This window comes from Podarcis gaigeae (genome assembly GCF_964106915.1).
Source record: "Podarcis gaigeae genome assembly, chromosome: 7".
Classification (NCBI taxonomy): Eukaryota; Metazoa; Chordata; class Lepidosauria; order Squamata; family Lacertidae; genus Podarcis; species Podarcis gaigeae.
Genome location: NC_139683.1, coordinates 59,923,487 through 59,950,461, shown reverse-complemented (window position 1 = coordinate 59,950,461; position 26,975 = coordinate 59,923,487). Strand labels below are relative to the sequence as shown.

The following is a 26,975-nucleotide window of genomic DNA, read 5'->3' as shown; positions in this document are numbered from 1 at the left end:
TTTTTAAAAAAAAAACCTTATGTGATATAGTAGTATAAACACCGACAATTGGGAAACACTGGCCTGCGAGCACTCCAATTGGAGAAAAGCCTTTACCAAAGGCGTAATGGACTCTGAAGACACTTGAACTCAGGACGAAAGGGAGAAACGTGCTAATCTTACTCAGCTACAAGTGATTGCCAAAGAAGAATGTGTGTATGTGTGTGTGTACGTATAACATATCACCACCCCTTTTCCAGTTACAGCCAGATTTGCCCTCCTGTGCCATATTTTTAGGAGTGTGCTCTAGTTTTTGCCATTATCCAAAGTAGTTCCCCCCCACCTTCTCAGATTTTGATGCAATTCTTAAAACAAGTATTAAAAAATATTACTACAATATCATATATCTGAAGTGCGAGATCAATCATTCCCCCCCTGCCTCTGGATGGGGTTGCCACCTTTCCCCCCTGATTGGGTTCCTGTACCTTTAAACAGATCTGTGACAAGCAGAAATTAAACAGGTGCAGACCTTTAAGGCACCGCTGTTGTTTTTCTGCCTATCCTGCAGCTGTTAAAGGCACAGGAGCCTGCTGGAAATGAAAGGTAACAATCCTGAGCTGGCTATACGTGGGTGTCTGCCATATGAACAATATTGGGTGCACCTTATCTGTATTTGAATATTTAGCCACACCTAAAACTGGGAGGTTGGGGCGATCACTCTCCTGCGTTTATCCACTCGGAGTTCAGCAAGAAGTTGTTCATTTTAACAGCAAAGGAAGTTGTGCTAAGTAGCATCTGGGTTCCTGGAGGGTTAAAAACAATCACCTGCATTTGAAATGAGACTTGGAAGTAGGAAGTGTTGCTGTGGCTTGAGCTTCCTGTATAAATAAGTGTAGCTTTCTTACAGCTACTGCATATGTGCGCGACGTGCATTTTAAGAAATAATGGCAACATGGTCTTAATAGCTGGGAGGAGATTATTCTTCGGAGCGACGAGACGGGTGAGAGATGAGCCCTGCTCCAGACCTATAATGTGTGAAGCTTTCAGATGCTGGGAGAAGGAAGGAAGCGGCGAGAAATGAAACGCGTTTCTTCAGAGTCTGAGCTTTTGCTGCCGGTGACATGTCTTGCAGGCACTGAAGTGTGAGCGAAGCTATTGAAAAGTCAAACGTTTGGGAGCGAATCCTGGTCTCTTTTGGCAAGGTATGCTGGAACGATCTGCATTTCTTTATAGCGGGGGCAATTAAGTAAGGGCTGTCATTTTCCTTTCCAGTTCCTAAAGGGGAAAAGGAGGTGAAACCCAATCATTTTGGGTACTTGTTTTTTTAAAAACATACACAGCCAGCACTGTAGTTCATCTGAGGCAAAAATGGGTTTCTTAGAAATTAAATGCCAATGTTAGAGCAGTAACTTATGCACTTTCTTTGGCAGTCGTGGTGAACTATGTTGGTTTTATCAGTATAGCTTTGCAGAAATAAATGCTCACTTGTGTGGGGAAAACACTGAAAAGTCTTTAAGATGATTTCAAACCAAGTGATCATTTTAAATTTGTTCACTCCTAATGGAAACTTCAATTCTGTTCTTTAAATAAAAGGATGATCTGAAAGATGCTAAGGAGAGGATCTATTTGAAAAGATACATACTTTGTGTTTGTCTCATGTAATTTGCAGCACAATTCCATAAATACCTTGCATGGTGGAACTATGTCTGACTATAGAGACAGTTTTTTGTTTTCTCTAATTGTTTTCTAACTTCAGGAATAACATACAGAATATACATATTTTTAGTTCCTACTGTAGTTTTACTATTCTAGGCAGAAAATGAAAGCCACATGCTTATGTGTCTGCATATTTATAGTAATTTTGGATACAGTGTCTTGTTCCACCATCCTAGTGTGAAGTGCCTTTTGCACTTTTCCTGTGAATGGCTGTTGCTTTAAGAGTTTGCTTCACAGAGTGTAAGTCAGTTACAATGCCCTGAACTCCAGTTAAATATCTTGGAAGGTTTAAAGAAATGGTGTAGTATGCTTTCTTTGCCTTAATATGTGCCAGATATATTTCTAAAGATGCGGCTTCAGTATCTGTGATTGTGGGGATCTACTATTGTGGAATTTCTGTTCTTCTTTATGCCGCATTCACCTTAGCTGATAAACTGGGAATAAATGCAACACATGGGAAGAGATCGTGCCTGCTGGACTTACACCTGCAGGGACCAGGAGGTCTACACTCATAGGTTCTGAATGTATGATTCCTATTTTCCTTTCCTGCAGGGTACAGGATATGTGTTCATAGTCTATGTTAGGGTCCTCAGACTCAGCCCTACAGATGTTTTGAGACTACAGTTCCCATCATCCCTGACCACTGGGATCATGGGAGTTGTAGGCCAAAAACATCTGGAGGGCCGAGTTTGAGGAAGCCTGGCCTATGTGCATTGGAGGTATGCTTGTTTGGACTTTTGCACATAAATTAGTATCGGTATCTGAGGTTCAGAGGCAGGATCTGCAGGTGTAAGCCCCATCTTGCCTTCCATGTGGACATTTATATTGAGCTTGGACACCTGTACAGGACTCTCTGAGTGGATGCAGTCATGGAATCATAGAATTGTAGAGTTGGAAGGGACCCCAAGGGTCATGGCTAAAGCATCCATGAAAGATGGCCATCCAACATCTGCTTAGAAACCTCCAAGGAAGGAGAGCTCCCAACCTCCTAAGGCAGGGCTTTCCACTGTCGAACACCTCTTACTGTCAGAAAGTTCTGCCTGATGTGTAGTCGGAATCTCCTTTCTTGTAACTTGAAGCCATTGGTTCAAGTCCTACCCCTCCAGAGCAGGAGAAAACAAGCTTGTTCCCTCTTCCATGTGACAGCCCTTTAGATATTTGAAGATGGCTGTTGTATCTCCTCTGTTTCCTCTTTTCCAGGCTAAACACACCCAGCTCCTTCAACCATCCCTCATAAGTCATGTTGCTTGGGCAGCAATCCCTTTTTAAGCTGAATGCTGTGGGTTTGGAGTTGTGATGAAGAGCGGCTGTTTCCACTGGGTGGCTTGAGCAAAGTTTGAGCAAATGATGTGACAAAGTTTCTGCCAGTTACACTTTACAACATATCCAAAAGGTTTTCTAATAGCATCCTCTTTCACTGTCGATTCAGCTCCTTTTTATTCTGCAAGCAACCTAAAGAAAGCTGGGCATGACTTCTGTGATCGCTTCCCTCAAAGTCTTTATTCATCAGGTGAAACCTTCCTTGCTCTGAGCTTGTTTGCCTTTGTTTGGTGCTCTGAATAGAGTGGGCTCTTAAACTTGTGGTGCATTTCTGTTCTTCTAATAATCTGGTAGCTAGAGTCAGTGGAGCTCTGGTTCTCTACTCTGTCTCCAGAACGACCAGCATTATGTTCTTCATTTCTAAACTGAGCTCTTGGGGATGTGTCACTTAGTGGGTTTTCCCATTAACTACTTTGCGCAGTGAGTGTCTTGTCTTCTCCTCACCTCAGAATGAACTTCTGGTTTCCTGGAGCCTTGTTTTCAGTGGGAGGATGCCAGAGTTAGTCAGTAGGTACCAAACCACATGGTGACCAGTGTTAAACCACAAGGTGCAGATACATTAAGGGCTTTAGTACACTCAGACCTGAAACTCTGCCCCTTTCTTGGCAAACAGCATGCTGATATTATGTGGCATGCGAAAGGTGCTGATCTTGGTTCCCAGTCAAGTTAAATGAGCTGGAATTGAGAACTGAATCAGGTTTGCCAATTGTATATATCAGAGCTGGATAGGTTTTCTTTTCTTTCTTTGGTATTGTCATTTTATGTTGTGAACCACCCTGAGATCTATGGGTATAGGGTGGTATACAAACAAACAAACAAACAAACAAACAAACAAACAAACAAACAAACAAACAATTTGTGATGGTGGTGGGAAGAGTTCAGTCCTCCCTCTACCTCCCAACCCCTCCAGCAGAATTAAGTTATAGAACAAGTAAAGGTGAACATGGCAGAAGACCATTGGGAGGACTAGACAAGAATTGCTTCTTTGAGCCACAGAGTAACCATGATAAGCGGAAGACATGCCTGGATGCCTGAAATGGTCTGCATCACCTCACCTTTTACAACCACGAGGGAAACTTGCTCTGTTTTTTAAAAGGAAAGTTGATAGCCTTGTTATTTTTTCTAAAAAAACCCACCCAGTTCTACTGTTTGCTCTATTGCTTGCTCACCTAGTTTATAAAGTTGCTAGGTTGGTCCTGTATATATGCCTCTGAGCATTGGACTTTGGCATCTTTGGGAGAACATTGTCTACGTTTTGAAAATAAACTGTAGTAGGCAAAACAAAAAAAATTCCTTCCAGTAGCACCTTAAAGACCAACTAAGTCAGTTCTTGGTATGAGCTTTCGTGTGCATGCACACTTCTTCAGATACGTTTAGATACGTTTGCAGATACATTTGCATTTACACTTCTTCACACTTCTTTATTTGTAGTAGGCAAATAAAGAAAAGCCTGATGCCTTGACCATAGCCAAGAAGGCAGGTGTTCTTAGCAAGCAATGCATTCAGTGGCAACAAACTCTTAATCTGTACTGGCTGAAATTGAGTAGAACACTAGAGTTTCTGACTGTAAATATTGTCTCTTACTAAAAATGCAATTTTTGAGTGCTATTGAATCACGGGGTTAAGGTTGCAGCATTTACAAATGTTTACTTATCTGCCAGTGCCAAATAACTTTGTTCTGAGTTTTCATTGTCTTTGTGTTGCACATTAGCTGGGCCTTGTGTTAGCAAGATATCATCATCATCACAATAATCATTTTAAATTTATACCCTGCCTTTTCCCCTGACAGGGACTCAAGGCGGCTTACGGATAGAAAATAATTAAAACATAGGAGGGAAAATCATTCAAAACAATTAAACAGATAGAATTAAAAAAAAAACTATCCATCCATCTACACACCATATAGATATTTACAGTAAAAACCACATTACCAACTACATAATACAAAAGTGATATCGCTGAACATTGCCAAACTTGAGCACACTTGCTTGTTTTTATATATTCCAATACACACAATTTCTATGGTTTCATGGGAATAGCTTGGTGTGTGTGTGTGTGTGTGAGAGAGAGAGAGAGAGAGAGAGAGAGAGAGAGAGAAGGCGCGGGGGGGGGGGGGCTCTTCCAAGTTTCATGTGATTACTAGGACCCTAAGCTGAAGCTCCAATGACCACAATAAAAACAACCAAGAAATGCAGGAAGGAACCATATAAGCAGAGTAACATGCAAAGTTTAGAGAAACTAAATTCCTTTATTTTGTTTGGGTCCTTTTTCTGTAAACAGGATCTTTAACTGTAGCAGCATTGTTACTTTGTGCTTTCTAGAACAGTAGTTGTATTGCTGTGTTGGACCAAAAAAATCCCTTGTATGCTTACTTGGGAGAGTAAACTCACAAGGGTGGGAAAGACCTCCATCTGAAATCCTGGAGAACTACTGCCAGTTACTATAGACAGTACTGAGATTGATGGACTAATGGTCTCGTGAAGGATGGAAAGTTGGAAGGGACCCCAAGGGTCATCTAGTCCAACACCCTGCAATGCAAGAATAGAATCACAGCTAAGGAATCCCTGGCAGGTGGCCATCATACATCTGCTTAGGAATCTCCACCTTCTGATGTAGTCCGTTTCACTGTTGAACAGCTCTTACCATCAGAAAGTTCTTCCCAATGTTTAATTGGAATTTCCTTTCTTGTAATTTGAATCCATTGGTTCAAATCTTGCCTTCTGGAGCTGCAGAAGACAAGCTTTCTACATCTTCCACATGACACCCCTTCAGGTATTTGAAGACTGCTGTCATATCACCTCTCAATCTTCTCTCTTCCAGGCTAAACATACCAAACCCCTCAACTGGTCCTCATAAGGCTTGGTTTCCAGACCCTTGATCATCTTGGTTGTCCTCCTCTGCACGTGTTCTAGCTTGTCAATATCCTCCTTAAACTGTGGTGTCCAGAACTGGACACAGTACAGGTGGGGTCCAATCAAGGCCGAAAAGAGCAGCACTATTACTTCCCTTGAGCTGGCCACTAGATGTCTGTTGATGCATCTTAGAATTGCATTAGCTTTTTTCTGCTGCATCACATTCATGTTAAGCTTGTGGTTTACTAAGATCCTTAGATCCCTTTTTTACATCTACTGCAGTCAAGCCAGGTGTCCCTCATCCTATATATGTCTGTCAGATTACTCCTGCCTTACAAATGTAGAACCTTACATTTGTCGCTATTGAAATTCATTTTGTCAGTAGAAGGCAGGTTTATATATTCTAAATGAAGTAGGGTTTATGTCTAAAATAATATATTTATACCATATATTTAAATATGTATACACTGGTACCTTGGTTTAAGAACAGGCCTGTTTCCGAACTATTCGGTTTAAGAACTCTGCAAAACCGGAAGTAGTGTCCTGGTTTGCGAACTTTACCTCGGTCTAAGAATGGAAGCCGAACGGTGGAAGGGCACCAGCGGCGGGAGAGCCCTTGTTAGGGAAAGTGTGCCTCAGCTTAAGAACTGTTTCGGTTTAAGAACGGACTTCCGGAACGGATTAAGTTCATAAACTGAGGTACCACTGTACTATGATATATATATTCATGTTATATTTAAATAAATACTTCTAAGAAAATCTACACAGGGTTGGAAATTCTAATTTGAGGTACACACTGTGGAAAAATTGAAGCAGGGTGGTGGTTAGTCCAGATTAGTTAATCTAGAGCACTTTTGTCTCTGTCTCCACACATTGTTGGCTCTTACTTTGCCCACCATTGTCTTGTGACCCTCAACAGAGTATTATTACCCTCAAGAGAATTCAGACCTTGACAGAAAGAACTTTTTGCTCTAAGCTTTTTTCTGGGGACATTGGATTTTGATATCTGCAAGATTTGGCACTGACAAGTGGATGGCCTTGCACATGTTTCTGCCTCCTCACTACGTGTCCTTGCTTTCAGAAAACCTGGCCCTCATGTTATACAATATTTTTTATTCCTTACCCTTCAGTTAGCTCCACTTCTCATTCCACTGAAGTTGCATCAAGGCGCTTTTTAATGGAGGCAAGCTTCCAGATTACTGCGGAGGTCTTTACATGGCTTTTGAGATGACAAAGTAAGGCAGGTTCCTTTGTGCCTTTTTGAGGAAGGAGGAAACGGTGATCAGAGTCAGGCACGACCACAATGCAGCCTTATTTTTTACAAACTAAAAATGAAAGCGCTGGCCGTTTGTGCCCACACTTACTCCCACTTAACAGTATTGACTTTTCAGTGTTAGGAAGCTGAAGGCTAGTTTTAATGCTTTGCCTCTTTCCTCTGCGGTAGTCATGGGAATAATGAAAAAAAGCATTTGTAAGTATATGGTATGAGTCATTGATATGGGAGATGGCAGTCTCTGTGTGAGAGGCATAAACATTTCACTGGAGTAACTTTTCAGCCAGATCAGAATGGAGTTGAAAACATGCTTAAGGATCAGGTAAGTGGTCTTGGATGCCCAGGTAGCAATGGTGCCCAGAAGAGGAGCCTTTTACCTTCTTAGTATGCCTTCCATGTCCTTTTCTGGGTGCAGAAAGGATCTGGCTGTTCCCATATGAACTTACATAATTGACCTGGTCACTTTTGTTCAAGGCCCTGCTTTCTTTACTGAAAGAAAGGTGCAGTAGGTGAGTATGAAAAGCAGGGCCTTCTCACTGGAATTTTCCAGGCTGGAAGTCCCTCCATTAGGAAACTCACCTGACCTTTTCACTCTTAGGAGACTGATTAAGGCTGTTCTTTTGAGGAGATGGAGAACGTAGCTTTGATTCCCCCACCCCCACCCCTGCTTTTCATTGTTTTTTGCTGCTCATTTTGTTCCTACTCCAGCTGCTTTGCTGGTGAGTGTGACCTTGATTTTCTTAAAACATAAAACGTATTTAATATCTGTTGCGAAGCACTTTTGTTGCAGAATATTACATGGGTCCAGGTTCTCGGGCACAGTTCTTTGTCAGACCTGCAACCTCAGCTTTTTAGGAAAGATTAGATAAAGTCTGCAAAAGAACTGCAGGAAAGGATGGAGGAGCTGATCATGCAGAGGCCAGGTGTGTGACCCATGTGATCAGAAAAGAACATAACTGTGTACATCCAGGGCCGGGGTAAAGTTATGGCAGCAGGAGGAATCAAGAGCCATGGGTTCTTGGGTGTGAAGGTGAGAAAACAATTACAGGAAATCAGCAGGGGGTGACTGAACAGCAGGGCTGTTAGAATGGCCGAGATGAGCTGTCATGAATAGAGGAGTGCCAAAGTGCATCAGTATCAACTATGGCCCTGAAAAAATAGACCAGGTTTTATTGTGGCTAAACCCTATATTTTGTTTTGTTTGCCATTCACCTATCTATAAAATACTTAGATTTTTATACACAGTTGATGTACTTAAATGGAAGATAGTGGACTTTGTTACAGTAGATGTCTTGATCCTTTTAAAGATGAACATGGGATGATAGGAAATATGTATGTGGGAGGAAAAATGGATGATCCCGTGACCCACATGTATGGCACAAATACAGTAATAAAATAATCAGCTGGGTGCCTGAATTAAACAATGTGGGGCCAAATTCACCCACCAGCAGGAGAGAGCACCCAATAAAAGAGTAGTTTGGCGGCAGCATAATGTGAGGATATAGGTTGTTAGACCCTTTTATTCTGCTTGGTTCCATACAACATTTTCCACTTTCTCCCCCTCTTGCAATGAACAGGCCACACACTGTTAAGTTTAAAATGCTTTACTTACAAAACGTTCCAAAGGTCAGATTTGCACATTTATCCAAGCAACAGTAAGGAGAACACATGCAGAATATCTTGGGTAGAAAATACAGAAAGATAGTTCGAAACACCTGCTCTAAGCTTGCGGCTTGCTTAGACATGTCTTTATTGTGGTGTAGTGGAGTGAGGAACAGTAAGAGACGGCTTCACTTTCTCTCTTGCAGGAAAAGAGGGGGCGTGACCTAGCTGGGTCTAGGAATCCAGCTCTTTTAAACCCTTCAAGTGCTAACTAGCACTCATGTATAAGTTATGTTTGACTACACTATCCCACAATATGCGTCCTTTGCTTGGTTGTAAGTTAATATGGTGGTGTATTATGAAGAACCACCATTACCAAATGTGTGGACGAGCGACTTAATAGACTAGTGGCTTTCACATGTTCTGTCTTCAGGATGTGTTTCCATATTTGTTGGTCACAGAATCTCTGCAGCGACTCCCTCAGACATTGAATTCTGTGGCATGCTATAGGAGGCACAGTGTGAACTGAATTTGGACCCCTTAGCACTGAGCTTTCTTTCCATCTTCTACATGCAAAAGAATTCTTTCTAAAATGAAGCTGGTCTCCCTTTAGATATATTTTTCAGGAACCTGGGGGTTTCTCGGAGTATAGTTTGAAAACCACTTCTATAGACTGAAACTACATACTCTGGCATAGAACAGCTATATACACTTTGTGAAGCATTATTGCTCTCTTCAGTTAATCAGATGTTGAATTAATAAGAACTGAGTTCTATCTTTTGCTTTTAATGTCATGTGGATGTATCACAACTGTCAATGAGTAATTTTTGTAAGAACCCATTATAGCTGAATGTTAACAAACATCTGCTCAGTTTGCCAAATAAGAGTTTAGCCTCATGAAATGTTAATCTTGATACTCTCTGTCTTGCATTGGGGAGGGGGGAACTATCGTGTTCAAAACACTGGGAAATGTTATGAATCTTGGCATACAAAGGAGGGTTTTCTTTTCTCTTGTTGGTTGGTTAATTTCACTTCCATGGTTGTTTCTGTCACTTGAAAATATAGGCCTTACTATGCAAAAGTGAACTAGTTCAGTTGCACAAATCTGAACTACATCTGAAACCAATTCTCCTAATTTCCAGGTGAACTAAAGATGAATAAAATTCATTTTGAAATAGAATTTTGAACAATTTCTAGTTCATCTTCACATTGATTCTTTCCCATCCAGCCCCAGCTAAAGATTCAGATTCTTAGCTTTCATTTTAAAAAGCAAGTCAATTGAACATATATAAAGAAAGTCAGAAATAAAAGAAGAAGAAGCAAAATTCTAAGGCTTATTAGGCAGATATGGAGGTGCTACCGTTTCCACTGTCACTTAGTAATCAGGAATGCAAGGCATTTCCTGTATCTTCCCTGCTGAAGAGATATTCTATCTTCCAACAGGAGTACCTTGCTGCAAGAAGTACTGGTACAGAAACAAAGTTAATCATGCCTTGTGGCTGGCACGTATTAAACTGGGCAAGCCTTTTCTATTATGGAGAAAGTGTCACCTGTTGACATTTTATCTGTCAGATACCTTATTACTCGTTTGTGGTCCCTGATTTACTTTTGGACCCTATAGTTCAACACAGCAGTTTGTAATGTTCTGAATGCTTTTTTGGGGGGTGATATTGAGGATGAACTTTTAATGAACTTGAACTGAAGTAGTTTGTTTTGTAAAAAGGCAGCCTTCAGATGGAACTAGTCCCATATTAAACAGGATGAGCTTATACTACAATTGGTATATATACACACACGTCTTGATAGCAAAATAACCTCAACACCTTGTACCATAGCTCCTCTCCCATCTTGGTTCTTTTTCCTGTCACTTGTGTTGAATTGGTTGTGTGCAATATAAAAGCAATCTGTGCATTTGGTTCTTTTAAACAGATGAAGCACTTGTTTATCTTCCCCACGTATTCTATGTTCCGTTGGCAGATTAATCTTTGAACATATTTTCTTAAAGTGTGTACGAGATAATAATAAAAGATTAGAAGTCTGTTTGTGGTGTAGTGCCATAGACAGACAGGAGAACTTTAAAAAGCAAACAAAGTAAAGGTTTGCTAAGTATGAATACTGTGCTTGCGTGCTTTCTAAAGGTTCCTAGTCTAATAGATTTTAAAGGTTAAGTAAATGCAGTCCAACTTTAGTTTCCCCTCAACATTAGTCTGATATGTTTTTCTCTTGCGAGGTCTAGTTTTCACTTAACATTTGCGGTACTTAGAATTGCACCCAGACAGTAATCTGAAGATGCTTGATATTGTTCTGTCTCTGACATGAAGCTAAGCTGGGCTGGTCCAAGTCAACTCCTCATGGGGGACCATCACATAACTCCATATGTACTTGGAGAAAGGGCTGGATATAAATGTTAACAGATTTAAAGTTAAACCAAACTATTCTTATCTAATACCTTTTTCTGAGGAAGAAGATACGTAATCAGTCCCTAATGCCTTGATTTGGCCACAAGATGATGATGATGATGGCGACTATTATTTGCACATATAGTCTACCTTCTTCTCCAATAAGTTCAAGTTGGTGTACGTGGTTCCTCATCCTCTTCACAACCATGTGAGGTAGGTTAGGCTGAGAGGCAGTAATTGGCCTAGTGAGTTTCATGGCTGTGTGAGGATTAGAAGTCTATTCTCCCAGACCCTAGTCCAGTACTCTAACCACTACACCACAACTGGCTCTAAAAAATTGGTAACGGTCAACTAATGTCCCCAATTAATCCTGATTGTGAATTCCACTGTGTCTGGAATAATAGCAAAACTGTATTTAAGCCTCTTTATTCTGTTGTGTTCCTGGTTAACAGGTTTTTGGATGAAACATATTTTTGTGCTTGGTGGGGTGTTTGCATTTTTGTGTGGAAGACTGTGGATTTGCACTGACATGCAGCATGATAACTTTTAAATGCACTATTAACTTCTTTTTAGTTATTACTTCAATACCGGGAACCCTAGTTCGTGGTCCTTCAATTATATATTATAGTGTATTATATTACAGCAATCAGGCTTGAGACCCTTCAGGTTATAACTATGTGCCTTTTCATGTTATATCTAGGACAAGGAAAGACCAACAACTTCAGTTGGCTGGCAGTTCTCTTAGCAATAAATCCTTGTTTGTTTGAAGAGGCTACTCCCAGTAATGTATTATGCAACCTGAATGTGTGTGAGTGTGAATATTCACTTTAAAAAAATTCTTTCCTTGTTTCTGTGATAGTACTATGAAGTCTCAGGGCTACTTCCAAACATCAGGCTTTAAAGATATAGTGGGTGAGAACAGATTCTTACAGGGAGTGCTCTTCGCTCATTTTGTTAATTGTCTAACATCCTGTTTCCTGTGGCAGCTAGCCGTTATTCCTTGAAACGGCAAGAAAATAATACAATATAGATACTTGGGCCAAGATCCAAAGGAACTGTGCAGCTAGTTTTGTGAGTCCAAAGCAGTTTTGGATTTGTTTTCTGGAATAGCCATTGCTGATAGCACAAGCCATTTTTTAAATTGAGGGGACATTAAAAGCAACTTATATGGCGCCAGAGCCTGCTTGGAGAGAAGAATAACCCTTCAGGTTTGCAGCAGCATTTGGCTATGCCCAGAATAGATTTTAGTCTTATTTTATGAAAGCCTTACTCTGTGTTGTGTCAAAACAGTGGCTTGCTACAGGCATGTGGCAGGCATCTTGAAGCCAATTTATATGGCATTTGACATTATTACGGTTTGGTGGTACACTCAAGGGCACGTTGATGGTTTTGCTGCTTGGGAGATGTGTTAGGACACTTTACCAGGGCCGTAGACCACCAAGACAAAGTAGCAGAGCTTTTCCATCAAATGGAATAGACAGAGATGCTGATTATACTGTGGACAGTGCTGAGGCTCTGCAAACTGAACTTGCGACAACTCTTCTGTTTTCTTCACCTGAGGCTGACTCCATCTTCTATCGGAAGTCTAATTAGATTGAGTCAACTCTGGACATAATACTGTGTCGTGTTATCGTTTTGCTGCTTTCAAAGTCCTGTAGTAATAGTGGATAGCTTTATAATAGCAGACAGAGGAGGAGGAAGAGGAGGAAGAAGAACTACTACTTCGTAAGACAGTCTTTTAAAGGATCCTGGTCCTAAGCCATTTACTTGCTTCCATGGGTGTGTGGTGCCTTTACATTGATTATTTGTGGTTAGGTGGTGGCTGTTGTAGGGAAGTAGTTTTCTTTGGCCTTTCCAGCTGGGGCTATTTTCCCAGCCAGTTTAGGCAGCATTGAGACATTCCCAGCCTTCAGCGTTCCCTTTTTGTTTTGATGCTGAGAGCCCCTGAATGATGACCTAGTTGTTGTTGACCTTTTGTGGTATAACGTAGTCAAATGGCATTGTCTGAAGGACAGTCCTTTTGCTTCTCCTCTGTGTAAACCCCGAGTGAGCAGAGCATTTCCTGAAAGGAAAGAGATAGCCATGTTGGGAAATGAAAGGATCTGTCCCATACAGGCATATCCTACTCTTTTTACCACCTAGAATTCAGAGATGCCTGGGGCTACTGAGGGCCAAACTGGGCATACAGTGGCAGCCGTATCTCTTTGTTCAAAGCGAAAACTATACACAAACAGAGGTTTCCAGCAAACTGTGCTGGAGTGTAAGCAGACATGTGACACACAACAGTCTCATGCCTGTCCCTTAAGGTGGAACAGAATATTCTAACACAGGCTCCCTATCCCTCCTATTGCGCATAAGCGGCACACTTTGGCTGTCTCTGCACCACCACATTGTCCTGGTATAGCTGTGATTTGAGTCATAGAATTGTGGAGTTTGAAGGGATTCAAAGGGTTGTCTGGTCCAACCCCCAGTGCATGGCCACCCCACCCAGTTTACATTAATCTGCAGCTCAGGGCCAGATAGTCTATGCCGCCAACTTTGTAGGTGCAGTCCAAGTGGCAAAACATTAAACCCGTTTTGCTGCTGGCAATATACAGGGCTATGTTGGGGGAACTAACCACGTAGCACTTCTTGGCATATGGTGGCAGCAGGACTTTGTCGCAGTGCAGCTGAAAACAATATGTATATTTATATTCTTAATGTAGCAGATTGAGAAGAAAGGCATAGACGTATGTAAAGGTAGCCCTAGATGCGTCATTGCATTGTTGATGATTCACTGATAACTATAATTGCTGCAGCAATTATGAAACAGCGCACTGACTTCTCTAAAAGATATTGTTCCCAAAGCTTTTGGTAATAGCAGCATATTCCGGCTCTTACCCATAAGGAATTATTTGCTGCTAATGGCATGTCTGGGGTAGATGGTTTCTTTTCATAAGTCTTCAGAAGCAGATGGTTAGTTACCTTCCCGGGAACAGACTGTGCAAGTCGATAACCCTTTGTTGTGTAATTCATTGTTCAGCTGCAGGTTGAAGTGCATGTGTCTTAGAGTAGATGCTTTTATGTGACTGACTTGCACCAGAAAATAAATCTATAGGGCAAATCTGGAAGAGCCACTTCACTCGTTGCATTTTGGTTACATGAAAATAGTTCACAATGCAGAAGTGTTATGTGTTTTGTCTCCCAGCCATCTTCACATAGGTAGAAAACTGTGACGCGGTCCTGACATGATGGATTAAATAACTGAAACTGAACAAGATGCATTTACACCAGTGTGTCCTGTAGAAGAGCAGCTTCTGTGCTCTTGTAGCATTTCCCTGCCTTGGTCCTTTGTCTGACTCCCATACTGTTAGCATCAGAAGAAGCCGTTCCTGCCCCGTTCCCACCTTTCCCCAGATATAGGTGAAGGCTTTATGTCCAAGGTGCATGGCTCTGCCTTGGTGTCAGGCTTTGAGCTCCAAAATTAGTTTGGAGCTTAGATGGGTCTTTTGGCAGGTCCAGGCTGATATATTACCTACTAGCATTAGGCTTGCAAATTATTAGGAGCTTTGCATACCAGAGAAATAAGCAGCATTCTGAAAGTAGAACAGCAACAACCATACGCATCAGAAAGTACGGTACTATCACATGAAGGCTCCATGAATTGAGTAAATTGCCCTTTCAGTTCTTTCCCCTTGGAGAGTTTCTTCATCTTCTGGTAGCTGCTACTTCTGCTTCCTCTGATGTTCTGGCTTAGGTAGACTGAAGTGCCTCACCTTGCTTCTCATCAACCAGATGATCCTCAATGCAAATGACACAATTATGTTATAGATACAGGTCATACCTGTGCTAGGCAACTTGCTGCAGCCTATTGTGATCATTCCTATGATCAAGTGATTCAAGATCTTGGTAACAACATGTACTGGTGCTGCTTGTTTAGAGATAAAGCATCCTTTTAAAATCTATCTGCTTCCTATGCTTGCTGTGAGCAATTCCTGCAGTTAGAAAAACTGCTTAAAACTTAATCTAAATTTGCCGTCCAGTAGTTAAAACCCTGCTGCTTGTCAATGGGTAAGATGGTGGGGTTTGCCCTTCTTTTCGATACCTTGCTAACAACTGGAATTTTGTCTAATTTTGTCCAGTTTTCAAATCTTCTGCTTTCTCCCTTCCCCTTGCCTCTAAGTGAAAATGGAGTCCTTGCACCTAGTCCAGGGTTGCCATCAAATGCAGGTGCCAAGTTTCCTGCTGTGACTATATCTTTGGTTATAACCGACACCTGTCCATCCCTGATCTAGTACATAGCAAAGAGAATTTGGCGGTGGCAGGAGTGTCTAACGCTTGGGGATGGGGAGGAAAGAGAAGGAAAGGCACCTGTCCCCTGTGTGCCTCTGTGCATCAGGTCCCGGAGGAAAGGTGAGTCTTGTAACTAATCTCTTCAGGTTTTAGAGTTGGTTGGAAGCAGTAGTTGTTTCAATGATTCCAAGTACTTCTGAACCTTGGTGGAGAAATTGAGAGTTGTGACACCTCCCTGAGGGGTGCCTGAGAACTTAAGGGGAAGAAGGGTCATACCACAAATAATTAATGGTTACTGTACTATGGCCAGCAAAAGCAGAAAGGGGAAATAAGAATATCCTGGCCTGTTTCTTGTAGTTCTGTTTGATTCCTTCTCTGATAAAATCAGCATTGTGTTTTGATGTCCAGAACTGCACACAGGGCTCCAGGCTGCATGGTATGCGGGCTGACCAGGGGTGATTAATACTACTTCCTGTCTCTTGACAGAGTTCCTGCTAATACATCCAAACATATGTTTGGGTTCGGTTTTGCACCGTGCCCCCTAAACTGTAGTGTTCACAATATCGCAATGGCGGTCCTTTGCAAGTTCAGCTAATGTTTATTAGGTATTTTGTACATGCTCATTTTGGTCCTTGTAGTTGTGCTTCATTTTGGTTCTTCCTGTTTGGCTTGATGTCTTGAATGTTTAACTTAACTGCTAAAGATGTTTGCAGGTCCTTCCCAGCTTAATATTGCCCATTAATTTGATAAGCACACTGCCCAAGCCCTCATTCAAGGAATTAAATATACTGAAGAATGCTGCACTTTGCAGTGACCTCTATGGGATATTTATGAATACTTCTAGATAGAAAATGTTCCTTCTCAGCCAGCTCATGTTACTTATTTCTCTAACATAAGGAGTACAAGTAGTTCTGTTAATGCTCACATACCTGGGTCATCTCCTCATTGTGACTGGCAGGTTACACTGACAGGAAATTTTTATTTATTTATTAAATGTATTTCCTGTACCTTCCTCCAAAGGAGCCCAGGGCAGCAAGCATGTCTATACTAAAACAATTTCTTTAATACTTATAAAAAACCTAAAAAACAATCACCTACTCACAAAACCAAGAATTTCAGGGTTGCCAGGGACAGAACTTTCAACCATCAAATGCCTGAGAAAAAGGGAATGTTTACATTTCTCTTAAAAGTTAGTAGTGAACATATATTAGAAGCTAGAGCTGTGCTGGAAGATGGTGACATGAGATTGTTGAAAAATTCTGTTTTGTTGAACGTCAGAAAGGAGAATTATCCTCACTAGCTTACTCCTGTTTTTATCTTTTGTAGAACTGGTGAGCCTGGTTGAGCTGATGGCATCTGCTGCTGAGATTTGTTATCACACCATGACGACCAGAATATCCGAGGTTGGGGAATTGTCCTTGGAGCCTTTGATCACTTGCAAACTATGCCTGTCTGAATATTCACTGGATAAGATGACGACTCTCCAGGATTGCAGCTGCATCTTTTGTAAATCGGTAAGTGTTGACCATAACTTAAGTAATATTAAGGAACAGTGTTGAGAGCAGTGATGTTTGAGCAATCTGTTAAAAACAGGTTGCCAACTGAATTTCCTTCCTCCAACTGCTGGACCTCCACCATGGCTATGAAAGCTTTCTCGCCTTACCTCTCTAAAATGAAAGTGTTCCCCCCCCAACACAGCATGTACACATTATACATAAATAGAAAAGTAAATTGTTTTGCAGTGTACCTTATCTGCATATTCTTCCTGCTGCAGTCCTGGTAGACCCCTAAATGCTTTTCTTTTTTCTGAAGTGGTGTTTGACTTTGTGTGTGCATCTAAATTGTTTGCTTGTTACACCCAGGTGTAAATATGTATAAAATACACCCACTTCCTAAAGACGCAACAGTCTCTGCTGCGCCTTGACTCCCAACGGAAACATCTGGATAAGCTCCTAGAACCCCCTGGAATCTTGTTGCCACTTGGCAGAGATTGGGGGTGGTGTGCAATCTTTGTAACAGTATTTAAGATGCCCACAGGAATTCATGCAATCCAAGATTCTTTTAAGATGCACATTTTTTGTTTCTTCAGCTTGTAAACCGCCTTGAGTATTGTAAGATAGAAAGGCGGTATACAAATTAAAAATGATGATAATGATGAAGACACAAAGAGAAACTATCAGCAGGGTGCTAAACTGTCCTTTCCTTATGCCTGAGGTGAGATTACAGTGGTACCTTGGTTCTCGAACTTAATCCATTCTGGGAGTCCATTCAACTCCCAAAACCATTCAAAAACCAAGGTGCGGCTTCTGATTGGCTACAGGTGCTTCCTGCACTCAAGCAGAAGCCATGTCGGATGTTCGGCTTCCGAAAAACATTTGCAAACTGCAACACTTACTTCTGGGTTTGTGGTGTCGTGAGCCAATTTGTTCGACAACTAAGCCATTTGAGAACCAAGGTACCACTGTAATTTATACTGAGATGTAGATTCAAGACAGTGAAACTGTAGTCCTAACCTTACTTAAGGTAAAGGTAAAGGGACCCCTGACTATTAGGTCCAGTGGTGGCTGACTCTGGGGTTGCGGTGCTCATCTTGCTTTATTGGCCGAGGGAGCTGGCGTACAGCTTCTGGGTCATGTGGCCAGCATGACTAAGCCGCTTCTGGCAAACCAGAGCAGGGCACAGAAACGCTGTTTACCTTCCCACCAAAGTGGTACCTATTTATCTATTTGCACTTTGACGTGCTTTTGAACTGCTAGGTTGGCAGGAGCAGGGACCAAGCAAAGGGAGCTCACCCCCCGTCATGGGGATTCGAACCACCGACCTTCTGATCGGCAAGTCCTAGGCTCTGTGGTTTAACCCACAGTGCCATCTGTGTTCCTTAACCCTACTTACCTGGGAGTAATTGAATTCAGTGGGACTTACTAGATATGGTTAGAATTGCAGCCAAACATGGCCTCGTGATGGATCACTGGCCACTTCATTAGCAGTTTTTAAAGGCACTTTGTTGTTTTTACTGTAACAGGGCTCCCCCTCTGGAAATTCATTAACTTTGAAGGGCAAGGTAATTGATTTGTACACATCTGTTGATGGCTAAGACATGCATGCTGGGATGGCTGGCCTATAGTTTTACAGTATTAGTCTTTCTTTAAAGGCTAACTTTTCTACTTTGCAGGGCTAGAGTGAATATCTTTCCTCCATTTTTTTTAAAAAAAGTTCTGGGAACAGGCTCTCCTGCACCACCATGTTACATATGGATGAAGTACTATGTTAGCTATGTTGGGTCTAAGAGCATTGGCCAGTTAGACTCGTTGTTTGGAAAAACACCAGGACATAGTAAATCTATGTCACCAAGTTCAAAAGTCATTCACTATGCAAGGATAAGCGGGTACACCATATTGTGGAGACTTTATTGCATCGGGTGTGATGATAAGGATTACTGCAATTTCCCAGAGCGATATAGGTTTGCTGTCTAAAGTACACAGGGCGCTGTTTGTTTTACTCGGTAAATATTAGTGTACTAACCTTTAGCTTTGTGATTAGGAAGTGGTCTAAGAATAGTTTGTCAGCATCTGTACATTAAGAAAAGAATTTGAATATCAGTAGTTTCCAATCTCTCTTGCCTACAGTACCAGGGGTGCAAACTTGAATAAGATATTGTGGGTGCCCAGCTAAGCCCCACCTTGCATAATTGATCACGATGCAGTGCACACACACCATTTGAATGGGAATGCCCATCAACTTTGTGGGAGCCTGGCCCCCTCAAATATTTTATTGTGGGGGCCGAAGCCCCCATGACCCCTGGAGTTGTTCCTATGTACAGTACTAATCATCTAGCATGGTGACAGAGTCCAGTCTGTACATTCTAGCCCTGAGTGCACTCCATGGCACATATTATACTACCAACTAAGTGATTGGTGTAGGGACGCGGGTGGTGCTGTGGGTTAAACCACAGAGCCTAGGATTTGCTGATCAGAAGGTCGGCGGTTTGAATCCCCACGACGGGGTGAGCTCCCGTTGTTCGGTCCCTGCTCCTGCCAACCTAGCAGTTCGAAAGCACGTCAAAGTGCAAGTAGATAAATAGGTACTGCTCCGGCGGGAAAGGTAAACGGCGTTTCCGTGTGCTGCTCTGGTTCGCCAGAAGCGGCTTTGTCATGCTGGTCACATGACCCGGAAGCTGTATGCCGGCTCCCTCGGCCAATAAAGCGAGATAAGCGCCGCAACCCCAGAGTCAGTCACGACTTGACCTAATGGTCAGGGGTCCCTTTACCTTTACCTAAGTGATTGGCACCTGCAAGGTATCTGCTGGAAAGTTTGGTGTGGCACCTGTTACTGCATGAAAAGGTGATCAGAGAGAACCTATAATCGGCACTATTTTATAGAAAAAGAGGTGCTGGAAGTCACCACGAACACCTCCTTCCCTCTCTCACAACGGCAATGGCGCCCTCCTGAGTGGTGCCAGAACTGAGTTCCAGCAAGTTCCAGCTGAAAAAAGCCCTGCATGTAATGTAGGCTCAATGTTAGCAGCATTTCCTACTATTGCTTGAGATTTCTATGCTTTTTCTTTACTCTGTTACTGTGTCTGTGGCTACCTTTTAACCACTCCCCACTAAAACAAACAAACAAACAAACAAACAAACAAACAAACAAACAGATATCTGATACCATATGATAAAGTTACGATTACCACATCATTCCTAGTCTTCTTGTCTTTACTCTTCTGCTGAGGAAGAAGAAGAAGAGGAGGAGTTTGGATTTGATATCCCGCTTTATTACTACCCTAAGGAACGGCTAACATTCTCCTTTCCCTTCCTCCCCCACAACAAACACTCTGTGAGGTGAGTGAGGCTGAGAGACTTCAGAGAAGTGTGACTAGCCCAAGGTTACCCAGCAGCTGCATGTGGAGGAGTGGGGAAGCGAACCTGGTTCACCAGATTACGAGTCTCTACACCACACTGCCTTTAGGAAACTAGGTTGATCTCAGGGTTGCATAATTTGAGTCAAGCCTTCTTTCTGGGGCTTCCAACATCTCCCTCTAACACCTGTGTGTGAAGTCAGCAAGTGGAACAAAAGCACTGTTCCACATGAGTCATCATATTGTTGCATGCCAATCTCCAAGCGTTGCAACATTCCAGGCACAGCGGAGACTATGGTGTCTTTATGATATATGCTTTATTTACACATATATGATATGCAACCTGAATTGAGGAGGAAGAGTACAAACATATTATTATTATTATTATTATTATTATTAGTAGTAGTAGTAGTAGTACCATTATCTGATTTCTGTGTTTCACTGCCTGTATGCATACTTTAATAATAATAATATCCCAGGAAGTGTGCAAGAAATCAGATAATGGTGGTAATAATAATAATGTTTGCCCTCTTCCTCCTCATTTCAGATGGTTTAGCTCATTTTTATGCCATATGGACAACTGGGTCTTGATTTGCAGATATTGGGGGTGGGGAGGATGCAGTTTTGGGGCTTTGCAGGTCTGGGCATGGGTGTAGCCGTGGGGGGACAGTTGCCCCTCTAAATCCTAAAAAACTATTGAAAAACAATAAAAATAGTCAATTAACCTCAGTTTTGCCCCTCCAGCAGAAGCCTGCCCCCCTCAACAAAAGCCTGCCCCCCATAATGCCCTCTTACAGGGGGGATTTTTTACCCATGAGCTCCCCCCAAAAGCTCAACTTTTAGGGGTGATCTCCCCTAAAACAACTTTTTGCGCCCCCCCCATGGGTCCAGCCCACTGATAACAACACTTAGAACCTTTCTTAGCCCAGGGAAGTATCTTTAGAAAATTTTAACCTTGAGATATTTCTCTTCTTTCCCTGGCAGCAATTTCTATTGTAATTGCAAGTGGGGGTAGCAAGTTCCAGCTCAAATCCTCTAATCTTAAAATTGCATTTGTGAATATGTTTTTAAATATAATTTTACAATTTCAAATAAACATTTTACAAAGCATTTGTGAATCTGTTTTGATAAAGGTGAGTAACATTTGTCGTTTTCTCCTCACTTGCTTGGTCATCATCCACCAAGTTGTGGATTTTTACCCCAAGAAAGTAAAGAAAAAAGGAGCCCTTTCTACAGAAAGTTGATGCACGTCATTAGCTTGTGTTTGATGCATTTCCTCCATCTAGGTTTTGTTGTTGTGTTTTGAAGATTGCTTTAGGAAAGCCTTATTTACCACTTTCTGAGGAAATCATTTACAGAAGTAAAACTGCTGCAACAATATGTGGTTTGGGGTATTGAGACACCTCCTGATTGCCACATACTTGAGGGCAATGTGAAGCAAGGCAGTTGGATTTTGTATATCACCAACCGCCTGGTTGTGTAATTTAAATAGAGGATTAAACTCTGGCCTTCCCATTCCAATGTTTCTGATTTCAGCATGCACATCCCACAATGACAAGGCAGCTGGCATAGGCAGCTCTGCTTTCTTTGAACATATATTTGCTACTTCTTACTGTGGTGGGTGGGTCAGTAGTTGTCAGCAAAGGTATTGATATTCAGCTTCATCCTACCATTCCTGGCAACAGTCATTTGTGAGGAGTGGTTGTAGGAATCATTATTAAAATTTGTATATGGCCCTTCACCTGTATATCTCACGGGAGGGGGGTTCACAGCATAAAAATACAAGATAAAAACACAAAATGCGTAATAAAAGCAAGAGAACAAACCAAACCAATAACCCCATCCCACAAATGCGTTTAAAAGACATAGAATATTAGTCAGCCAAAGGCCTGGTTGAAGAGGAAGATTTTCACCTAGTATGTAATGACATTTCATATGTAATGACAGCGTCAGGCTAACCTCCCTAGGGGAGTGCCTGGGGAAACCCAGCCAGATGGGCACAGTAATAATAATAAAAAATAATACACAAAGGGGGAGCCTTCAGAAAAGGCCTATACTCATGTTGCCACCCTCCAGACATCTCATGGAGGAGGCCCATGGAGAAGGGCCTCACATGATGATCTGAGCGTCTGGGTAGGTTCATATGAATACTCCTTGAGGTATTGTGGTCCTGAGCTGTCTAAGGATCATTGTGGCTGATGGTCAAGGATGACAGAGATTTCCATCCAGTAACACCTGGAGAGTCAAAGGTTCCCCATTCCTGTTTTTTCAGGCACCTATGCGGGTGGCGCAGTGGGTTAAACCACAGAGCCTAGGACTTGCTGATCAGAAGGTCGGCGGTTCAAATCCCTGTGATGGGGTGAGCTTCCTGCTCCTGCCAACCTAGCAGTCTGAAAGCACGTCAAAGTGCAAGTAGATAAATAGGTACCGCACTGGTGGGAAAGTAAACAGTGTTTCCGTGCGGTGCTCTGGTTCGCCAGAAGCAGCTTAGTCATGCTGGCCACATGACCCGGAAGCTGTACGCTGGCTCCCTCGCCCAAAAAAGCGAGATGAGCGCCGCAACCCCAGAGTCAGTCACGACTGGACCTAATGGTCAGGGGTCCCTTTACCTTTACCTATATGGTCATCTTACTGATTTCTGCACTCTATGGCTGTTACCAACAATTAAAAGAACTCCTTTGTACTAGCTGAATCAATGTGATAAACACTCCTCTTGAGTTTGGATCAGCAACAGAGGAGGCAATCATGGAAAAGTGGCCCTTGCACAACTAGCATAACATTTTTTGAGTGACCTTTTATTATTTGATTATGGAGCCAGAGCCAATTAATTTCATAAGCTGAAGCTTAGAAGTACCATTGGAAAGGATTAACAGCACCCAAGGTGAACAATGAATGGTTTTTGCAGCTTGAAAAATACCTGTTGTATCTAGAACTCCATTGAAAATATGATTCCACCTTTCCAATTTAATGAATCTCCAAGGTGGCTTCCAAACTATCATTTAAGAACATTAAGCAATTAAAATAACAATAGGAATCCTGGGAACAACAAGGAAGAACACATACCTAAAATGTGGTTTTTAAAAATACCATTAACAAGTTTGCACAGATAGTGTGGGCTTGACCAGGTGCCCAAGTGACAGAAATGGTGGCTCCATGTGAATCTTTCCAGTGAAGGAACTCCAGAATCCCACCACAGAGAAGGCACCATACTCATAGGAGCAGTACTTACACCGTTTCTAATCCCTATATGGGACAAACAGTGGTCTGCAAATCTCAGCTGCAAATCCTGAGAAATCTCTACCATATGCAATTTATGTCACTCTTGTATTCCTGTTGAACTGGTGACCTGGCTTGCATGCCAAGGCACCTGAGCCACAAAGTTCCCAGGAGAACAATAAGTCACACTGACCTGGAATGTTTGGTTTATGGGTTCAAATAGGCCTCAGCTTTATTGGTTACAGATGTGAGTGGTTTGGCTTAGGCCTTGGGAGAAACTGGACTATATATTGGCTCCTGTTCATCTGCAGGGAGTCCATGGAAGGGTAAATCACCAATAGTAGGTGCCCTATAACTTACGTCAGATAGTGGCACGCCAAGGGGTCCCTGTATGGGCTGTGACATAGCCCTAGCCCACACCCAGGCTTCGGACAGTATTCAGCCATCCCGGATCTCTTTAACAGGATACCCTTACTGAGGAGGGGCAGGCAAGGCAGCAACCTCCCTTCCAACCAAACAAAGGCTTACCCAATGCCTAACCTCACAAAAGTTGTGATGATTGCTACAAGGTAGGCGAAAACCAAATGGCCAATGCCAATTTGCCAAGTGGAAAAAAATCCTACCCTGACCCAACAACATAAAGGTAAAGGTAAAGGTACCCCTGCCCGTACGGGCCAGTCTTGACAGACTCTGGGGTTGTGCGCCCATCTCACTTAAGAGGCCAGGGGCCAGCGCTGTCCAGAGACACTTCCGGGTCACGTGGCCAGCGTGATATCGCTGCTCTGGCGAGCCAGAGCCGCACACGGAAACGCCGTTTACCTTCCCGCTGGTAAGCGGTCCCTATTTATCTACTTGCACCCGGAGGTGCTTTCGAACTGCTAGGTTGGCAGGCGCTGGGACCGAGCAGCGGGAGCGCACCCCGCCGCAGGGATTCGAACCGCCGACCTTTCGATCGGCAAGCCCTAGGCGCTGGGGCTTTAACCCACAGCGCCACCTGCGTCCGACCCAACAACATGGTGACCGACAACTGCCATAGCAAGGTCATATGAAAAGAGGGTGGGTGGGTAGGGTGATCTGATGAAGAGGGAACCAACTGGCCACGCCAAAATTACATGGCCCGCGGCCCCACCCACTCTGGTCGTAGATTGGCTGGAGCTGTCCCCAGGGCACAGATGACAGCAGCGTACTTCTCCCTACGCTGGAAAACTGTTGAGGCTCGGTTGACTGGCTGCAATGTTGTACACTGGATAAAAGGTGAACGGACTTGCACATCACTCTAAGCCAAACTATGGTTTAGTGAAAACAAGCAAATTCGCAGGCTCCCAGAAAGAGGTTTGCAGCCCCTTTGCTATTACTCTGGCCTTGCTGCTGTCAGCTAATCCAAAATTTAGCTTAGCATGGCATTTGAACTTGAACACAAGGTTTGTTTTGCTCCAGATAAACAGCAAGCTGTAATGTAAGGTTCTTATTTACTGCTTCTGGTTTGTCTGGGGGAGACAAAACAATGAGCCTGGATTCAGATGCAGGGTCATGAATTAGCTCAAAGAAGCAGGACCCAGAGGTACAGTGAAGCGACAGTGATCTTCTCCCTGCGAACCTACGCATTTGCTTATTCGCACCAAGCCACAGTTTAATTTAGAATTGTGTGTAAGCTGGCCAATTGTTGTGCTGCCCCCTTTCATGCATAAAACAGTAGGCCAGTCTCAAAACAAATAGGCAGTGGGTTTATATCTACATGGCAGTGGGATGATTCATCATTTTTGGAATGGTCTGGGTGCAGTAGGATTTTAGAAGGTTGTAAAGTAATTGCAATAGGATGTGTAGCAAAGAGGCAATTATGGTCAAATTGGTGAATGCATGTTTGTAAAAAAGCATAGGTTATTTCCCCCATTTGCTGAATTTTGCCCACAATACCTAGATGAAAGCATCATTGAGTTCACAGGAGTTTATTTATCCATGTTTACTCCAGGGATTGCACTGATACTCTGTGGGTGGAGCCACACCATACATTTAAACATATTCAATGCGTATTTTAAATACATGACTTTCTCCAGAGAATCCTGGGTCCTGTAGTTCCCACCTGACAGAGCTAGAATTCCTTGCTGTCTTATGTAAGGAAAATTGGATGAACAGGACCATGTAAGATACAGGCACTGGGTGAATCGTGTATGTAAAAATACCCAAGCCTCTTTCAAACATTGTGGGCCACGGTGCTGTAGTTAACTAATGTAGCAAATATCAAACTACAGCTTGTGGGTGTTGTGTGCTGCTACCTTATAAATAGCCATTGCCATTTGAATAAGCTGTGGAGCTGGCACAACTTTTTATATGAGCATCGGCTTTCATTCAAAAGCTTATGGCAATAATGTCAGTAAAGGAGGGAGACTGCAGTGGAGCAAAGCTATGGGACTTTTTTCAGAGCAGGAGCAGTGATGACCCCTCTGCTGGAGTGCCAAGGTAATTGGCAAGTGAATGAGGTGATGAGGCTTTTAAGTTTTGCTGCTGTGACAGCTTAGCATAGCAGTTTAAATAGTAACATGTCCTTGCAAGGTTGTTTTGCATTTCTAATTAAAAGCTAGAAGTTGCATTTCAACTAGCTGATGTTCTTCAGTTAAAAGCTCAGCTTCCTTTCCAATACATCATCGTTTCCTGTTTGTCTCCGACTCACCCACAGAGCTGTGCCCAGAGTGCCTCACAGCAAAATATTGTTCATTTGATAGAAATTCAGAAATGTATTGGGAACCAAATTGGAAAGAATTGTAATATCAGTAAGTAATTTTTTTAAAAATTGCTCCATGCAACATTATATAACATAATACAAATAAGGTAGCTTAACAGGGATAACTAAACAGAACAATAAAATAGAAATAAAATATCACTTTGTTCCAAATAATGCGCCTATTTCCTACAGTTTGGACCTACCATTCAGTCTTCAACCACTCAGAGACCACATCCAATCTCACTTGTGGTAGTGCAGAGTCCGATCCTGGTTCTCACCCAGAGAAGTGGGAACCCATGCAGTCAGAAGCAAGGCTCACTGGGTTCAGTGGAGTTTATTCCCTGGCATTGAGTTTATTTGACCAGGAATTGTGGTCATCCTGATGCTCATAAACTGGGTCTTCAGCTATGCACTGTTTCCCCCCGCCTGGTGGGGTTGACTACAGGGGCTGTTATGAAAACTGGTCAACCTGGATATGGCCAGGTCTGGCCATAACAGCCTTTCTATTTAGGGACTAAATAACCGATACTTCTGTCTCAGTGCTTGACACAGAGACCACTCTGCAATGTTCCTTATGGGGAAGCCAGCATAGCTTTCCATCCCTGCAGCAAAAGATGATTTAATAGATACCTGTATATGTGTGCATGCAAGGAACAAATGGAACAGAAGCAGGTTGGTACAGTGAGTCAGAGAAATGATGGTGTTGGGAGGAATTCGATACAGCACTATGGCAGTCTTTTCCTCAGCGCAAGCGTTTCAGTTTGCCAGCTAACAT

The 26,975-nt window shown here is 42.5% G+C and overlaps 1 protein-coding gene and 2 long non-coding RNA genes across 7 annotated transcripts in view; 1 reads left to right on the top strand and 2 right to left on the bottom strand.

The window, feature by feature from the left end:
• RNF144B (ring finger protein 144B) overlaps positions 1-26,975 on the top strand; it is a 71,049-nt gene that overhangs the window by 23,614 nt on the left and 20,460 nt on the right. For 2 of the 5 annotated variants that reach the window (XM_083747032.1, XM_083747030.1), the window contains one exon: positions 16,740-16,927. In XM_083747032.1, coding sequence (XP_083603158.1) covers positions 16,763-16,927 — 165 coding nt within the window. In that variant the 5' untranslated portion in view covers positions 16,740-16,762. Of the gene's footprint in view, positions 1-671; positions 1,182-15,063; positions 15,534-16,739; positions 16,928-26,975 lie in introns of those variants that run through there. The other 3 variants (XM_083747031.1, XM_083747033.1, XM_083747034.1) reach the window with 3 other exon arrangements.
• On the bottom strand, positions 12,369-14,988 carry LOC310848265. The gene is made up of 2 exons (XR_014566248.1): positions 14,022-14,988; positions 12,369-13,203 (listed from the first exon to the last, which is right to left on the bottom strand). It is a non-coding gene; the product is annotated as an uncharacterized lncRNA (long non-coding RNA).
• On the bottom strand, positions 17,786-26,345 carry LOC310848267. Its single transcript, XR_014566250.1, has 4 exons — positions 24,476-26,345; positions 19,687-24,105; positions 18,297-19,316; positions 17,786-17,926 (listed from the first exon to the last, which is right to left on the bottom strand). It is a non-coding gene; the product is annotated as an uncharacterized lncRNA (long non-coding RNA).